Source organism: Artibeus jamaicensis, unplaced genomic scaffold (assembly GCF_021234435.1).
Source record: "Artibeus jamaicensis isolate MK-2021 breed Jamaican fruit bat unplaced genomic scaffold, CSHL_Jam_final contig_456, whole genome shotgun sequence".
Lineage (NCBI taxonomy): Eukaryota > Metazoa > Chordata > Mammalia > Chiroptera > Phyllostomidae > Artibeus > Artibeus jamaicensis.
Window position 1 is genome coordinate 6,320,364 of NW_026521839.1, and position 13,647 is coordinate 6,334,010.

The following is a 13,647-nucleotide window of genomic DNA, read 5'->3' on the forward strand; positions in this document are numbered from 1 at the left end:
TGGGAGAGATGGGACAATATTCTGCCTTCAGAGAACCTCACTGGGAGGAAGAACCTTGGGGGAAGCAAGGAAGGAGTGTTTGCCACACCCTGTACTAAGGTTTTTCTTTCTTTTTCAGGAAATATTCATATGTTTTCCAATGTGACAGATGATGCCCACTATTACCACCGGCGGCACCGACATGAGAGGATGCAGACGCGAAAGGAGGAGGAAGAAGATAAACCTCAGGTACGTGGGGAGGACAGGTGAGATGCTGCTCATAAACATTTGTACTGAGCTGGCCTTTATGGTGTATGATCCCGGGTGTTAGAAGTTCAAACCGAAGTTTGTTACCGAAATGTGCCTTAGGAAAGCAGAGGCTGCGGTAAGCAGACCTGGATAGTTGGCCCAAATAGAACAGGAGAGTAACCATTCTTGAGTGGCTGTCCCAGGAAATCATTTCCCCTGTGGGGTACCTTGACCAAGGTATTCTTGATTGCAGAAAATAAGAACCCTCTTCACCCTGGCTGGTGTGCCTCAGTTGGCCGGTGTCGTCCCCAAAAGGAAAAGGTTGCAGGTCTGATTTCTGGTTAGGGCACATGCCTGGGTTGTGGGCCTGGTCCCCAGTTGGGGCTCGTGCAAGAGGCAATCGATTGATATTTCTCTCCCTCTTTCTCCCTCCCTTCCCCTCTCTCTAAAAATAAATAAATAAAATCTTTAACCTTTAGGGCTGGGATAGGAGTAAAAGACAGAAAACTGTACTTGAACAATAATTAAATTTAAAAAAAAATTTTTTAATCTTTAACCTTCCAAATATTTAAAACTAAAGGGGGTTCAAGGTAAGGGATCACAGAGGTTTCATGAAGCTCAAGGGTGGGGAGCACAGCTCAACCTCACCACAGATGGGAACCAGGAACGTGTGCTGCCGGGCACCCACACAACTGTGCTCCATGACTAGCTGAGGCCAGATTGTCTCCAGTTTCCCCACCTCTTCTCATCTGCTGTGTTCTCTCTGATCGGCCTGGCTTGTTCTACTTACTGTTGTAAACGGCCGGACCCCAGTGCCTAAGAGTATGTGTCCGTTATTCAAGTGACTGCCTAGCAGTAAATAATGATGAGTTACAATCCCAAATTCCTAGGAGGGGGAAGAATGTGATTATCCCTGCTAGGGTCCCCCAGTCTGTTCAGCTGTGGCCGAGGCAACAGAGTTATATAGTATTGGGCAATACTAACAAGGCCCCAGGGGAGTCAGTCTGGGCAGACCCACCCTGAGGTGTCTGCTTCACTGGTCTTAGAAAAGGGGAATACAGGAGAATTACTGTGTGTCAGTCGGATTGTGGGTGGGCATCCTTTAGCTTTCTCAGCAGAAAGAACAGAGTTGTTTGGTACTTCTCAGCAAAGCACAGCCTTCTCCCAAAAGCCTTGGGCTTTGCGCAATGCACTGCTAATTTGTATTTTTCTTTGGGAAAACAATCTTATTTCCTATAAGCTTTATATTGATGAAGAACACTTACACTAGATATTTTTTCTTTTTCAGACTACATATTCTGCATTTATCCAATTACTTCCAGTTCTTGTGATTGTGATTATATCTGTCATTACTCAGCTGCTAGCTACTAATCCCCCATATAGTCTGTTCTACAAATCGTAAGTCAAATATTTATAAATCTTAACAATCTGAATGGTGAAAGACTTGAAGTTTTTCCTGTAAATAACTAATATTCTATTTTACCTTTTGTTGTAGAAAACATGTTTTTGTGTTTAAAGCCAACAGCTGGATAATAGTGCATAGACTCAAAAATACTGTAGGCAGTTTTCTGAGTACTCAGGACATGGATTGTTTTGTTCTACAGCGACATCATCTGGTCAGTTGCAGAACAACAACAACAATTTCTGAAAGATGAATAGAAAGTAACTCCAGCTTCAGATTAAATCCTAATCATGCCGTGTTCAAGTTAGAAGGGATCTGTTGAGCTTGTGATAGGATTGCTGGACTCCTGTACGTCTGGGAACATAGTAACTGAAATCCACTGATTTTAAATTTAAGAACTTGCAAGAATAGGACATTTATTTATAAGGCTATATAATCAAACCATACTTACCACATTTCCTTACTTTTGGTGAAAATATAGAAATGCATTGTAATGCTTATATTACATGAAGATTGTGAGCTCTAATAGGATTTTTAAATTTTCTTCATTAATTATTTCAATGAACTCAGTTCTCAAAGTTGGTCCCCAGACCATCAGCATCAATTGGCAACACGTCAGAAACTCAGACTCTTAGGCCTTGCTCTCTATTTACTGAACCAGAAACTCTGAGGGTGAGAGCCAGTCGTCTGCGTTTGAGCAAGCACTCCAGGTTATTATTGGACCCTGCTAAAGTTCAAAAATCATTATTTTAAAAAATTAATAATGACAAAATGGGCCATTACTTATTATTATAGCTTAGTGGACAAAAACCTTAAAACATGCAATCCATGGGGCAATACCTAGGAGAAAGAGTCTTTGCTGGTGACCACTGTGGACTGGAAACCGTCCTTCTAAGTCAATACCCTCATTTCACAGAGAGGAAATCTGAGACTCACAGTTAGGTCATTGCTATTAGATCACACTATTAGGCCTGAAACCCTCACTTCCCGAATTCCCTTGTTTCTCCATGTGCTGCTGCCTCCTTCCCTGTCAGGCCAGTGGGGGGCAGTCAGGAAACTGCTAGCGGTTTCGCAGAGGGAGGTGGGAATGGTCGTGGCTTGAGCTCTTGGACACTCAGCAAGTTCCCGAAGTAGAGACATCAAAGGAGGAGGCTGAGAAAAGTTCAAGTGTAGCTCATTTGAGATAGAATTTGTCCAGCTTGCACTTTGCACGTTGCTGCTACATTATTTTACCTTGAATTCGAGTTCACGTCTATACTTTTTCGTGGTTAGAATTTAGTTAACCCAGACCTGTCACTGTTTCTAAGCACCAGATACCGTTGGAGACCTTAGACCCACTGAAGTAGCCCAGAAGCATCATTGGAATCTTGTGTCGGAGTCTTGTTTGTGGTTGTTGCATTTCTTACTTAGCAGCTATGTGTGAAGAACTTTTTATTGTGTCCTGCAGATTGATGCTTAGTGGGTGTAAGCTAATTGCTTATTTGTAAATAGTTTACTGTAACAATCAGTTTATTCAACCAGCATTTACCAATAGCCTGCTCGTTTGCACCAGGTACTACACTAGGTCCTACGCAATATCCAAACTGATTTTTGGACATTAGCATTCTACTTTTAGCATAGAATGCAGTATAAGAGAGGAATCTTTTAAGAGAATTCAGCTGAGGCTGAATCCACAGCATGAAGATGCTCATGGACGAGCAATAATGACATTACACGAACTACTTTGCGAGGGAAATTATCAACATGAGGTGCCTTAGACCCTATCTACGTCTGCCCTGTGCAGAGGTCATTGTGATCATGATGTCTGTGAGGCCAAGTGCTGAGTGATGTGGCCAAATATAACAAGCTTACCTAAGCCTCTCTCTCCCTGTTTTAGGAACTTGGGCTACACCATTTCTAGAGAAACCCAGAACCTGCAGGTGCCTTACTTTGTGGATAAAAACTTTGACAAGGTCTACAGGGGAGCGTCTCTGCGTGAGCTGGAGAAGACGATAGAGAAGGATTACATTGATTACATCCAGACGAGCTGCTGGAAGGAGAAACAACAAAGTAAGATGCTCTGAAAGAGGCCTTTGCTGGGGCCATGCTTCCAACCTGAGGTACCCCCAGCTTCCTGATCAGTCTTCTCTCCTCGTTTGAGCCGCACGCGTTTATGTGAACAGAGACAGGACGGAGGCCTGTTCAGGCTTCTATTTTAAAAAAGGGACGTTTATTGATGGGACACATGTGGCCAGGACTTGGAAGTCTTAGGAACTTAGGTGGGCAGCGCCGGACGCCTCTCTGTCCTTCTGTCCCTGAGCCTCTGCCCATCTGCCCCCCTCTCCGCCTTCCTTCCTTCGCCTCTTCGGGCTGTCCTCCTTCATAGCCGTGTCTTCTGTGGTCGCTCTTCTGACGTCTCCAGTCCTACCAGTCATTGGCCCCTTTTCTTTTATTACAAGCTTCCTCTGTAAGTTCTTGCTGGTAGCCGATTTGGTCCAATTTCCGAATTCCAGCCACATTCCTGAGAGGGAAATCTGTTTGATCCAGCTTAACTTTTTGAGCTAGAACAAAGGTCTACAGGTTTTTGTTTTTGAGACACATGCCCCCTCCCTCCCTCTCCTGTCGGCTGTGGACACACAGAGCAAAAGTGACCCTCTCTGGGTCAGCCCCTTCAGTGAGAGTAGGCGTGGGCAGGCCTGCCACTCTGTTTCCTTCTGCGGAGACGGTCTGGGCAACAGCACCAGCCACTTGGCTGACAGCTCCAGTGAGTATTAATGGGGAGTGCTGGTAGCAAGTGTAGCCCTGTTTCTCAGGCAACGAGTTCAGTTTTTATCCCACTTGACGATATACACATATACACACACATGGTTAGTAACTTTCTTATAAAACTTGGCTTTGGTTAATTTTTAAAAAGCAGTCTAACTTGTTTTTTTTTTAAACCTTAGTACTGGGTATTATTAAACATCTGAAAGTGTCTGATAAAATTAGCTCTTCAGTCACAGTGCTGCTAAGCCCCGGCTGACCCATCATGCATCCCAGCCCCACCCCCAGTTAATCTCTCCTTCCTGTGTGTTCAAGCACTTTGCTCACCCCGTTAACACAGAGCTGCTCTCACAGCGCTAGTGTTCTGTAGGTACCTGTCAGTCTCCGCTCAGGACTGTGGGCTCTGAGGACAAGAACCATGTCTTACGAATTTTGTGTCGCCAGCACCTGGCCCAGTCCTCGTTTCAGAACAGGTGCTCAACAAACGTCTTTGGAAGAGAAGAGTCTCAGGGCTGGAAAACAGTGAAAATGCTGAGGATTAGGACTCACAGAACAGGGTCAGTGTCCTAACCCCGGTCCCAAGGGACCTTGTCTCTGCCCTCTACATCCATAGGGCAAAGCCCAGCTGAACTCTCAGCTGCATTAGGAGCATGGTAGGCAATGACTCTGGGGCATAGGGGGAATTCAGCGAGAGGAGAAAGTTGCTTTTTTATTGAAAAGTGTGAGGGTTTAGGAGTATCCTACAAGTTTCCAAAAATGAGAAAGAATTTGGATCAACATAAAGGCCTCAGACTGAAAGGCCATGTATTTGTAGACCCAAATCCAGTGAAGGCCGCAGTGTGTGCCCTGAAGGTCTCTCCTTGTTTTGGGCCCTGGGAGGGTTTTGAATTTGTTGCTTTCTACAAGAACTGGATAAAAATCTGCATTTGACATTCTTCAGACACACACCCAGCTGCACACGTACCCCAGCTGGAACTCCCTAAGGAGCTCATAATAAGGATTGCACCTGCAGTGGCCTCCAGGGCACCTGTGGCTCGCCCTCACCCTCACGAGGCCTGGTTTCGGGGCTTTTGCCCTCTTGAGGCATAAATAAAAATCCAGTGAGTAAATGTGATGCATGTACCCACAAGTTCTAACCAGGGCTATCAGCACAAACCCCTTAAAAATCTATTTCTGGCATTTAAGGACGGCAGTGACTGTCCGTAGCCCCCACACAACCCAAATGCCATTTGAGAACGAGCAGCATCTGCCCTCCGGATCCAGCAGCAAGTGCAGCCAACAAGGTTAAATTTAGCACTTGGAGGTGGTAAAAATAAACCCACTTGAGAACAAAGTTCACTCTTGGCAAAATACCGAATGGGAACCGGTTTTAGCAAAGTTACCCATTGTCTTTTTAAATCTTTTGTTCCTTTCTTTTCTCTGCTCTCCCTTAGAATGCTTAATCTGAGTGAATTCTATGAGTAATTCTTTACTATGAACACTAATTGCCCTGTTTTCTCCTTCACAGCTGTGTCTAGAAACTAAACCTGATGCCAGGGGAAGTGGCCATGCCACTGGGCTGGGGTGGGCAGGAGTAACAGGCAGGAACCGCCTCCTGGCCCTGCTGCGCTGAGCCCAGCTCCTTGCTCTGTCCGGCGGAGGAGCTCTGCTTTCCATGCCCTGGAGCCGGGAACAGAGTGGGTCGGAGCTTAGGCTCTGCAGTGGGGGTAAACGAACTTCTTCCTAGAGAGGTTTTATGGGTTACAGAAGATGGAATGGGTGCTTAGCACGGTGTCTGGCAAGTAGTAAGTGCCTTGCTCCTGGTGGAGTCGGGCCTTGACTGGCCTTGCCAGACTGGATGCAGCACTGTCTCGTTAGGCTGCATCACAAGGGTGGGTGGGATCTGTTGGGGTCCTCCACTGTCAAGATTGTGATCTGGGTTTTTGTAGAGTGCTCTCGGGAGAGGTTCTGGGACTTGCTTGACACCTTGGCACCTTGTCTGAGTAGGTTTACCTTGAAGGCTCAATGCTCTGCCCACCTCTTATACTGGCATTCAGGGTAAGGTAAACCTTTCACAAACAAGAAAAGATGCTCTCTTGATCCTGTCCCTCGCAAAGATTTTTTTCTCTTAGAAGTTACTGAATATTAACCGAACCTGTCAAACGTAACATATTCACTGAATTGACCTTTTGTTTCATCGAAAGGCAGTTTGGAGAGAAGTTTCTCTAAGCATGGTGGTGGGGGTTTGAGACGTGGGTTTTTATCACTAAGCTTGTGCAAAGTCGTTGCTCTGGGGCAGGGTCTCAAGCTCCAGAGCAGTGAAACCCAGCTTCGGTGAGCTTTATGAAAAGCATTCACATATGCGTAGTTATCTTTCACCAGCTTGTTACCGTGGTCTTCAATGTAGAAAATAGTACGAATCAGTAGCCTTGACATTTTCTGGAATGAGACTTCAAGCAATGAGACATTTAGATAAGCTTAGTAAGCAAAAACCCTAAGGAAATCAAAAATAAAAAAGACGAGAAGGAAGGAGAAAAAATACCTACAGAAATCATTGCAAGGAAAAGCAAAGCCACAGAACCTGTTCCATACACTGGTGTAACTGTGATTCCAGAGGACCAAAGGGACAGACTGACTTTATAGAGGCCTCCTGAACAGCTTTCCCACAAGCCAAAGGAGCCAGAGAAATATGAGTTAATGCTGCCCTCTGGGCAGGACGTAGGAGCGGAGGGCTTTCATTTGGGTGCAGCACATGTTCCTCCATGAAGCCCATCACCTGCAAGGAGACCGTGCCAAGGCAAGCTCTGGCTAGCAGGCACCACGGGCACCCGCACCAAGGGAAGAGAGCGCATTGTTCTGAAGCCTAGGAGACTCGCCGCTTGCCAAGCAACTGCTGAGCTAGGGCCCAGGCTCTGAGCCCTCATTGTAGGGGGAGGGTTTTCATGCATACCCACCCTTCACCCTGGAGTCCTGCCCTTAGTCCGCACTTTGGGCCTTACTTGGTGTAAATAGAATCATTGTGAGCAGAAATGCCAGGCGGTGTTTTGTGTTGATAGAAGCTTATTCAGAAACCAGTGCCCATTGTTCCCCTGTCTAAGTATTAATTCCTGTTTCCAGGAAGTTCACTGATTAATCAGACAGGTGTCTCTGGTTCCACCAAGAAAAACAAAATCTGTCAGCAAGATGATTAAGAATGGGTAGCATATTTCCAAATGATTAAAACAGCATTTTCACAAGCATGGTCCTTTAAACATTGCATAGCCGCCTGCTGTCAGAGGCTTTCGGAAGCCACGCAGGCCATCCAAGCCTGCCTTCCTGTTAGTCCGTACACAGCATGTCTCAGGAGGTGCTTTCCAGGCCTCTCCTTCCAACACTGTCTCCAAAACTTTACGAAAGAATAAAAAATAGAGGCCGCTAACTACTGTTGAGTTGGGGAAGACTGCGGAGATTATATTCTGGTTAAAAATAGAATGACCTTCTCCACCATTAAGAGAAAATGAAATTCATTTAGTCACCAGACCCGGATGATTTCACTTTTAAAGGAGCCCAGCTGCCTCTGGCCTTTGAGTTAGGGACCCCCACACGTGGGGAGGGAATGAAGGAAGCCGCCGGCAACCTGGCTTTCCACAGAAGGCCTACCCACCAGAGGTAGGCGTGTGTCAGTGAGTGAGTATGAGTTATGATCCAGCAGCACAAGGGAAAGAATGAAGCAGCTGTCTTTGTTTCAGATGACAGGAACAGGCGATTGGAGTCCGTTCTCTCCCAACTGCCGTCTGAATACCATTCGTAGGAAGACTGTGAAATGGTCTCCTCTTACTGCACACATGGAGCCTTCCTAAGTCTGATGCCAAATGTTCTATTGATAAGAACCGAGGCTGGTGCTTTCATAATAGAGCAGAGATACGGACGACTCCAGGACCACAGGTGCCCTTTAATCCTTAGCGCCTGGTGGAGGATGGCTGCCTGACACGTGTTTCTGGAATAAATGAGTGTTTCTTAAATTTAATCGAAAGAGAAAACATGAAATAAAGTAAAAGGAACTTTGATTTCAGAGCTATTCGAAATGACGTGAAGGAGCGCAAGTGTTTTTGATGATTTGGTTACCTTTTTTATCTTTCAGAGTCGGAGTTGACAAATTTGGCAGGATTATACAGAGATGAACGACTGAAACAGAAAGCAGAGTCGCTGAAACTTGAAAACTGTGAAAAACTTTCCAAACTTATTGGCCTACGCAGAGGGGGCTGAGAGGATGATAGTTCTACACAGGGTCGGGGTTTTGCTACTTGTTATTTATGTTCCTAATTCCATTTGATAATACAGAACTAGGAAATGACGAACACTTTACAATTCGCTAACTTTGGCGGGCTGAGTTAAAGGCACTTGAACGTGGAGCCAGACTTACCACAGAATCCTTCCTGGGGATTAGCCCCAGGGGCCCCAAACAGTTCATCTAGGTTGAATTAATGGCAGTACGTTGGATTCAGCCTTCCTGCCCCACACCCGCCGGGCCTCCAGGAGTGTAGTTCAGGGCGTCCCACAGCAGATTCAAGTCTTCTGCCTTCCCTTCCTCACTAACCAGTCATTCCTAGGCGCAGCCAGAGCAGCTTAATATTAGTCATTTACAAAGTGCACCAAGAATTATATCTCTCTCTACATGAGCGTCATCGTCTTCCCCAGGGCTCAGCCTTTGGAACATGTTCCTACTCATATTTCCATTTGCTAAGGGGAATGTGGAGAAACGTAAACTGTTATAGTCAATAGTATTCTATTTGTCTAATCTCTATTCAGAATTATTAGCAAAATGCCTGATTTGAATTTCTTCTTCTACTTCCTTAACTCTCTCTCTTTCTTCAGAGAGTTCAGAAATTAAAAGCAATAGAGTGAAACAGTTCAATGGAAGTAGGGCCCGGGGGTGAAGGTAAAAGGCAACACTTTGTCTCCACTTCTCAGTCCATCATAGTGCCCAGAGTATGTCCTTTTTGTTGCTTCTTTTTGCCACATCGCAGGAACTGGGTCCCTGCCCCCCACAGAGGTGCAGTGGTCAGACCGAAGGGGAGCTGGCACTGCCAGCCGACTGGACTACTTGCTCGCGCAAGCCTAGAGGGAGAGGGAGAGACCTTCTTTCCATGGCGGTGGGGGTCTGCTGTTGGCCCCAGCAGTCTCTTTGTCCAACGCAGTGCCCTGTAGTCCGTAGTAAGAAATGTTTTTTCACCTAGTCAACATTTATTGAGTGCCTAGCATGAAGCAGGGGCTCTCACATGCATTTTCTTCCTTTCATCTCTGCACAGCTCTGTGAAGTGGACCTGTTATCTCCATTTTTATGAATGAGAATACTGGCCCCAAGAGGATGAATGGTTGGCCTGGGTCACACAAGTGATAGTGGCAGAGCTACATGGTAGTGCGATTATGAGGTAGAAAGTGTGAGATCATCCCAATTTCTCAGGTGATTCTAGCCAGATTTGTAAAGCAGAATCTTCCCCAAGAATGCTCCTGTCCCCCCAGACCCTGTGACCCTGCATTCTTTCTATGGCAGTCCTTCATCCATCAGGACACCTGTCCCCCAGTCGTTAGGAACCAAGACTCTATACCAACTTAGTATATGGAATGAAAGGTCCCTCAAAGGCAGGCAGCTCTCCCCCTGATGACGAGGAAGGGGTAAATTGCTGTCCTGGCCACGTGGTTCTGGGTCTTCCTGCAGACGCAAGCCACCAGACTGAGCCGTCCAGATCATCAGGAATCTGAACCTGGAAGGATCAGTAGGCGGCTGCAGTCAACACTCATTTTCCTCAGTTTGGGAGAAAAGTCCCTGTTGGATGGAGATTCAACATGATAGCCGATTTTCAGAGTGGAGTTTCTCATTTCTGATGCCCGGCCATGACTCAGACAGATGTGTCTGGCATGGTTCACGTTCCGCAGGGTCAGGAGATGCCTCCAGAGGTAAAGAGTGGGGTGCTGGTAGCTGCTGGGGGCAGCCGCTCAGCTGTGTGTGGGGTGGGGGGCAGCTCCAGAGACAGCCGGATTTTGCTGTCCGACTGTGTCTGTCCTCCTGGGTTTGGGGGGCTTTCTTGATTCCCTCTGAGTGACCGAAGGGATTTACATGGTAAAAGGTGCCTGTGAGCCCAACAGGCTTATGGAAAGTTTTCCTGTGCACACACAAATCAACGTTCTCTTCAACCTCAACCCCTCCTAGAAAATGGGCCATAATTAAACTGACTTGACAAGCTAAAAGAGACCCCGCTCTCCGTGCCCACGAAGCGCAGTCACACATTTTATGGATTTCATGGCAGACGTTAGTCATCTGTGTTGGTACCACACAGAGGCAACACTAACTCCAATAAATGTCAGGCCTATCGTCTGTTTTTATAATGCCAAGGGTACTGTTTTATTTACTACTTAGTAGACCACCACGCTCACATCTGGTTTCCTCAAGGGAAAGCTATTCACATTTGGTTGAACGATAGATTTATCTATTTGGTACGGTCCAGAATATTGTTAAACTATACTTTTCCGGGTTATATAGTTTAGATGGGTTGTCTGCATGGTGGTAAAAGTAAGCATTTTCCTCTTGCCTACACCTCTTGGAAGGTTTCCTAGTCACATGTAAGCTCTCTAGGCGAGGCTCGTTCTCGCTGGCAGAACTTGGCACGAAGCTCCAGACTGGACCTGTGAGCATTAGTGCAGGTTGGAGACGTGTGGTGGGGCAGCGGCTAGGAAATCGGGCTCAAGGCTCGAGCAAACACTGAAGCTCTCGTCGTTCGAGTGATAGTGCTCTCTGCACCGAGTGATCAGCAGTGAAGAGGGGAGTGTGAAAATCCTCACCACAAGGAACACGGAAGCTGGAAGGCATCCATGTTCCCAGAGTAGCAACCCTGGGATTCATCTGCTCAAACCAGAAAGTATGAACTTCCTTGATCAGCTCCAGGCCTCACAGCCAGGAAGAAGTGATCAGTAGGAAAATGCAATGGCTATGCTTTCTATTGGAAACGTAGAAATTACACCGAACTCCAAACCCCGCTGGGACATGGGGCCCATCAGCCTGGCCAAGCTCTATGTTACTGTCATTTTCACCCTCACACTCAGGACTGGCGTTGTGAGAAGGCACCGCTGGAACTGCAGCAGCGTTCTGTTACGACTGGCCACACACGCAAGCTGTCTCTGCATGCACTGTTCCTCTCAGGAGCTAGCACTTAACCAGTGTTCATTTTGGATTCATGTTAAGGGGTAAACTTAGTCTCCTAATACATCTGTTTTGGGGAAGGGCCAAGTTACTGTACATTTTATTCTTTGAGCCTGCATTGTTGATACCTCGTGCAGTGACCACCAACTACCTATGTACCCATGTGTTAGGTATGATTACATCATTTGCATCCCATTCAGTATTTGGAATTAAAGATGTGAGTGTTCTGTGACCAGAGCCAGGTTTGGCACAGTTGGAATCAGCTCCCCGAAGAGTCCAAATCCTGAAAAATCTGGTCACCTGATCTCCCACATCTGGACTGAGTGTATTTTAGCCCAGAAAGAAATTAAATGATTTTATATTTAAAAAAGACTTTGTTTTTCCTTTGTCCTTTTACCTTTGCCCGTGGCACCCTTGGGCACGGCATATTGCCTGACTCCTTTGGAGCCACTGAAGACTAGAGAAGCTCTTGACCTCCTCCCGGGTCCTCTCTCATCCTTCAGTGGGAATAGGCAGCATTGGTGCCATCACTGGTTCTGTGTTTTCTACCCGAGAACAGCAGCTGCAGCATTTTACAGCCAATGGACAGGTCAAAGCTACTTAGCATCTGAAAATCAGCTGTTATTTCACTTCTTTGCTGGCTCTGTCCTTAACGACCCATATTTGGAAAACTCTGGGGTTAAAAAAATACAATATATGTTTCAGTTAGTATATAAATACAATATACCATTTCCAGAGCCCAACTGGTCAGAATACCTGTCATTTGGAGAAAGATTGACATGAGATTCAATTCAACAGAGATGGAGAATTTTCGCACGTCCGGTGAGCTGAGCTTCTGGGATGGGAATCAGGAACAAGTGGGACCCAGTGCACGTCTAATGGGGAGCCTGACTTTTGACAATGCTCCCCAGTGGATGAATGTCAAAGGGAATACCCAGGGAGCCTCAGGAATATATACAACAAAGAGATTTAATCCAGTATGAGGGATCAGGGAAAGCAACTCTGAGGAAGAAAAACCTGAAATACAGCCACCCTTCTCTAACAGAGTACGGCAATTTTATTTATTTATTTGTTTGTTTGTTTGTTTGTTTTTAAGATTTTATCTTTAGAGGGGAAGGGAAGGAAAGAGGGAGAAAAATATCAATGTCTGGTTGCCTCTCGTGCGTCCCCTGCTGGGAACTGGCATACAACCCAGGCATGTGCCCTGACTAAGAATCGAACTTCGATCCTCTGGGTTGTAGGCCCGCCCTCAATCCACTGAGCTACACCAGCTAGGGTGGCAATTTATTTTTTAATGGAGAAAATGGGAGCAACACTCCTTGAGTGCTCCCATTTCCATAAATAGCATCATCATGCAACCAAATACAAAAGTTAGAAGCCCAGGAAACTGTGGTAGATTTGATTTGCTGTCCCACAATGGACCACACCTAGTATTCAAGCCCTTGTGTGGTTTCTTTTTAGATCTGGGCGTGCCTTTGATCTTTAATCCATAGAACATGGCAAAGCTAGCAGCTTCCATTTTTGCACTTAGAGGAAACCAGCTGCCATGTGAGTACAAGCTCCCAGAGATCACCAAGGTAACCACATGAAGAAGGTACGCAGACGAGAACCAAATGACTGAGCTAGCAGCAAGAACTAAGATCATGGACATATGAGCTATTTATGCCAGCTGATTGGGCAGAGCAAAAATTAGCTGCCCCAACAAGCCCTCTTCAAACTGCAGACTCGTGAGCGAATAATGAAATGGTTGCTGTGTTAAGTCATTAATTATGTTTTGTGGTAGTCTGCAGCAATAAACAACCAAAACAGCCTTTTCCCCACATCCTCTCCATCACGGCTAAGTCCCGACAGTTTTACCGCCAGGACATCCTAAATCCATCTACTCTCCATCTCCTCTGACACCATCTGACTCCCAAACTATCAACTGCTTCCTCTGATAAAGAAAACTTGCAGTAGCCTCAGAAGTATGAGTCGTCTCTGTGCAACAACTTCAGGCCCTGCCAACATGTAGACCTTGCTGCAACTAGAGAGAACATTTCACAGCATAAATTATATCACATCACCCTCTTGTTTAAAATATTTCAGTAGCTTTCTTTTGCCCCCAGAATAATTATTACCA

The 13,647-nt window shown here is 46.0% G+C and overlaps 1 protein-coding gene across 1 annotated transcript in view; it reads left to right on the top strand.

The window, feature by feature from the left end:
• DNAJC18 (DnaJ heat shock protein family (Hsp40) member C18) overlaps window positions 1–10,718 on the top strand; it is a 22,095-nt gene extending 11,377 nt beyond the window's left edge. Inside the window, exons 5-8 of the mRNA XM_037147520.2 lie at window positions 119–228; window positions 1,517–1,626; window positions 3,507–3,679; window positions 8,472–10,718. Coding sequence (XP_037003415.2) covers window positions 119–228; window positions 1,517–1,626; window positions 3,507–3,679; window positions 8,472–8,596 — 518 coding nt within the window. The 3' untranslated portion in view covers window positions 8,597–10,718. The remainder of the gene's footprint in view (window positions 1–118; window positions 229–1,516; window positions 1,627–3,506; window positions 3,680–8,471) is intronic.
• The last annotated feature ends 2,929 nt before the right edge of the window (window positions 10,719–13,647 follow it).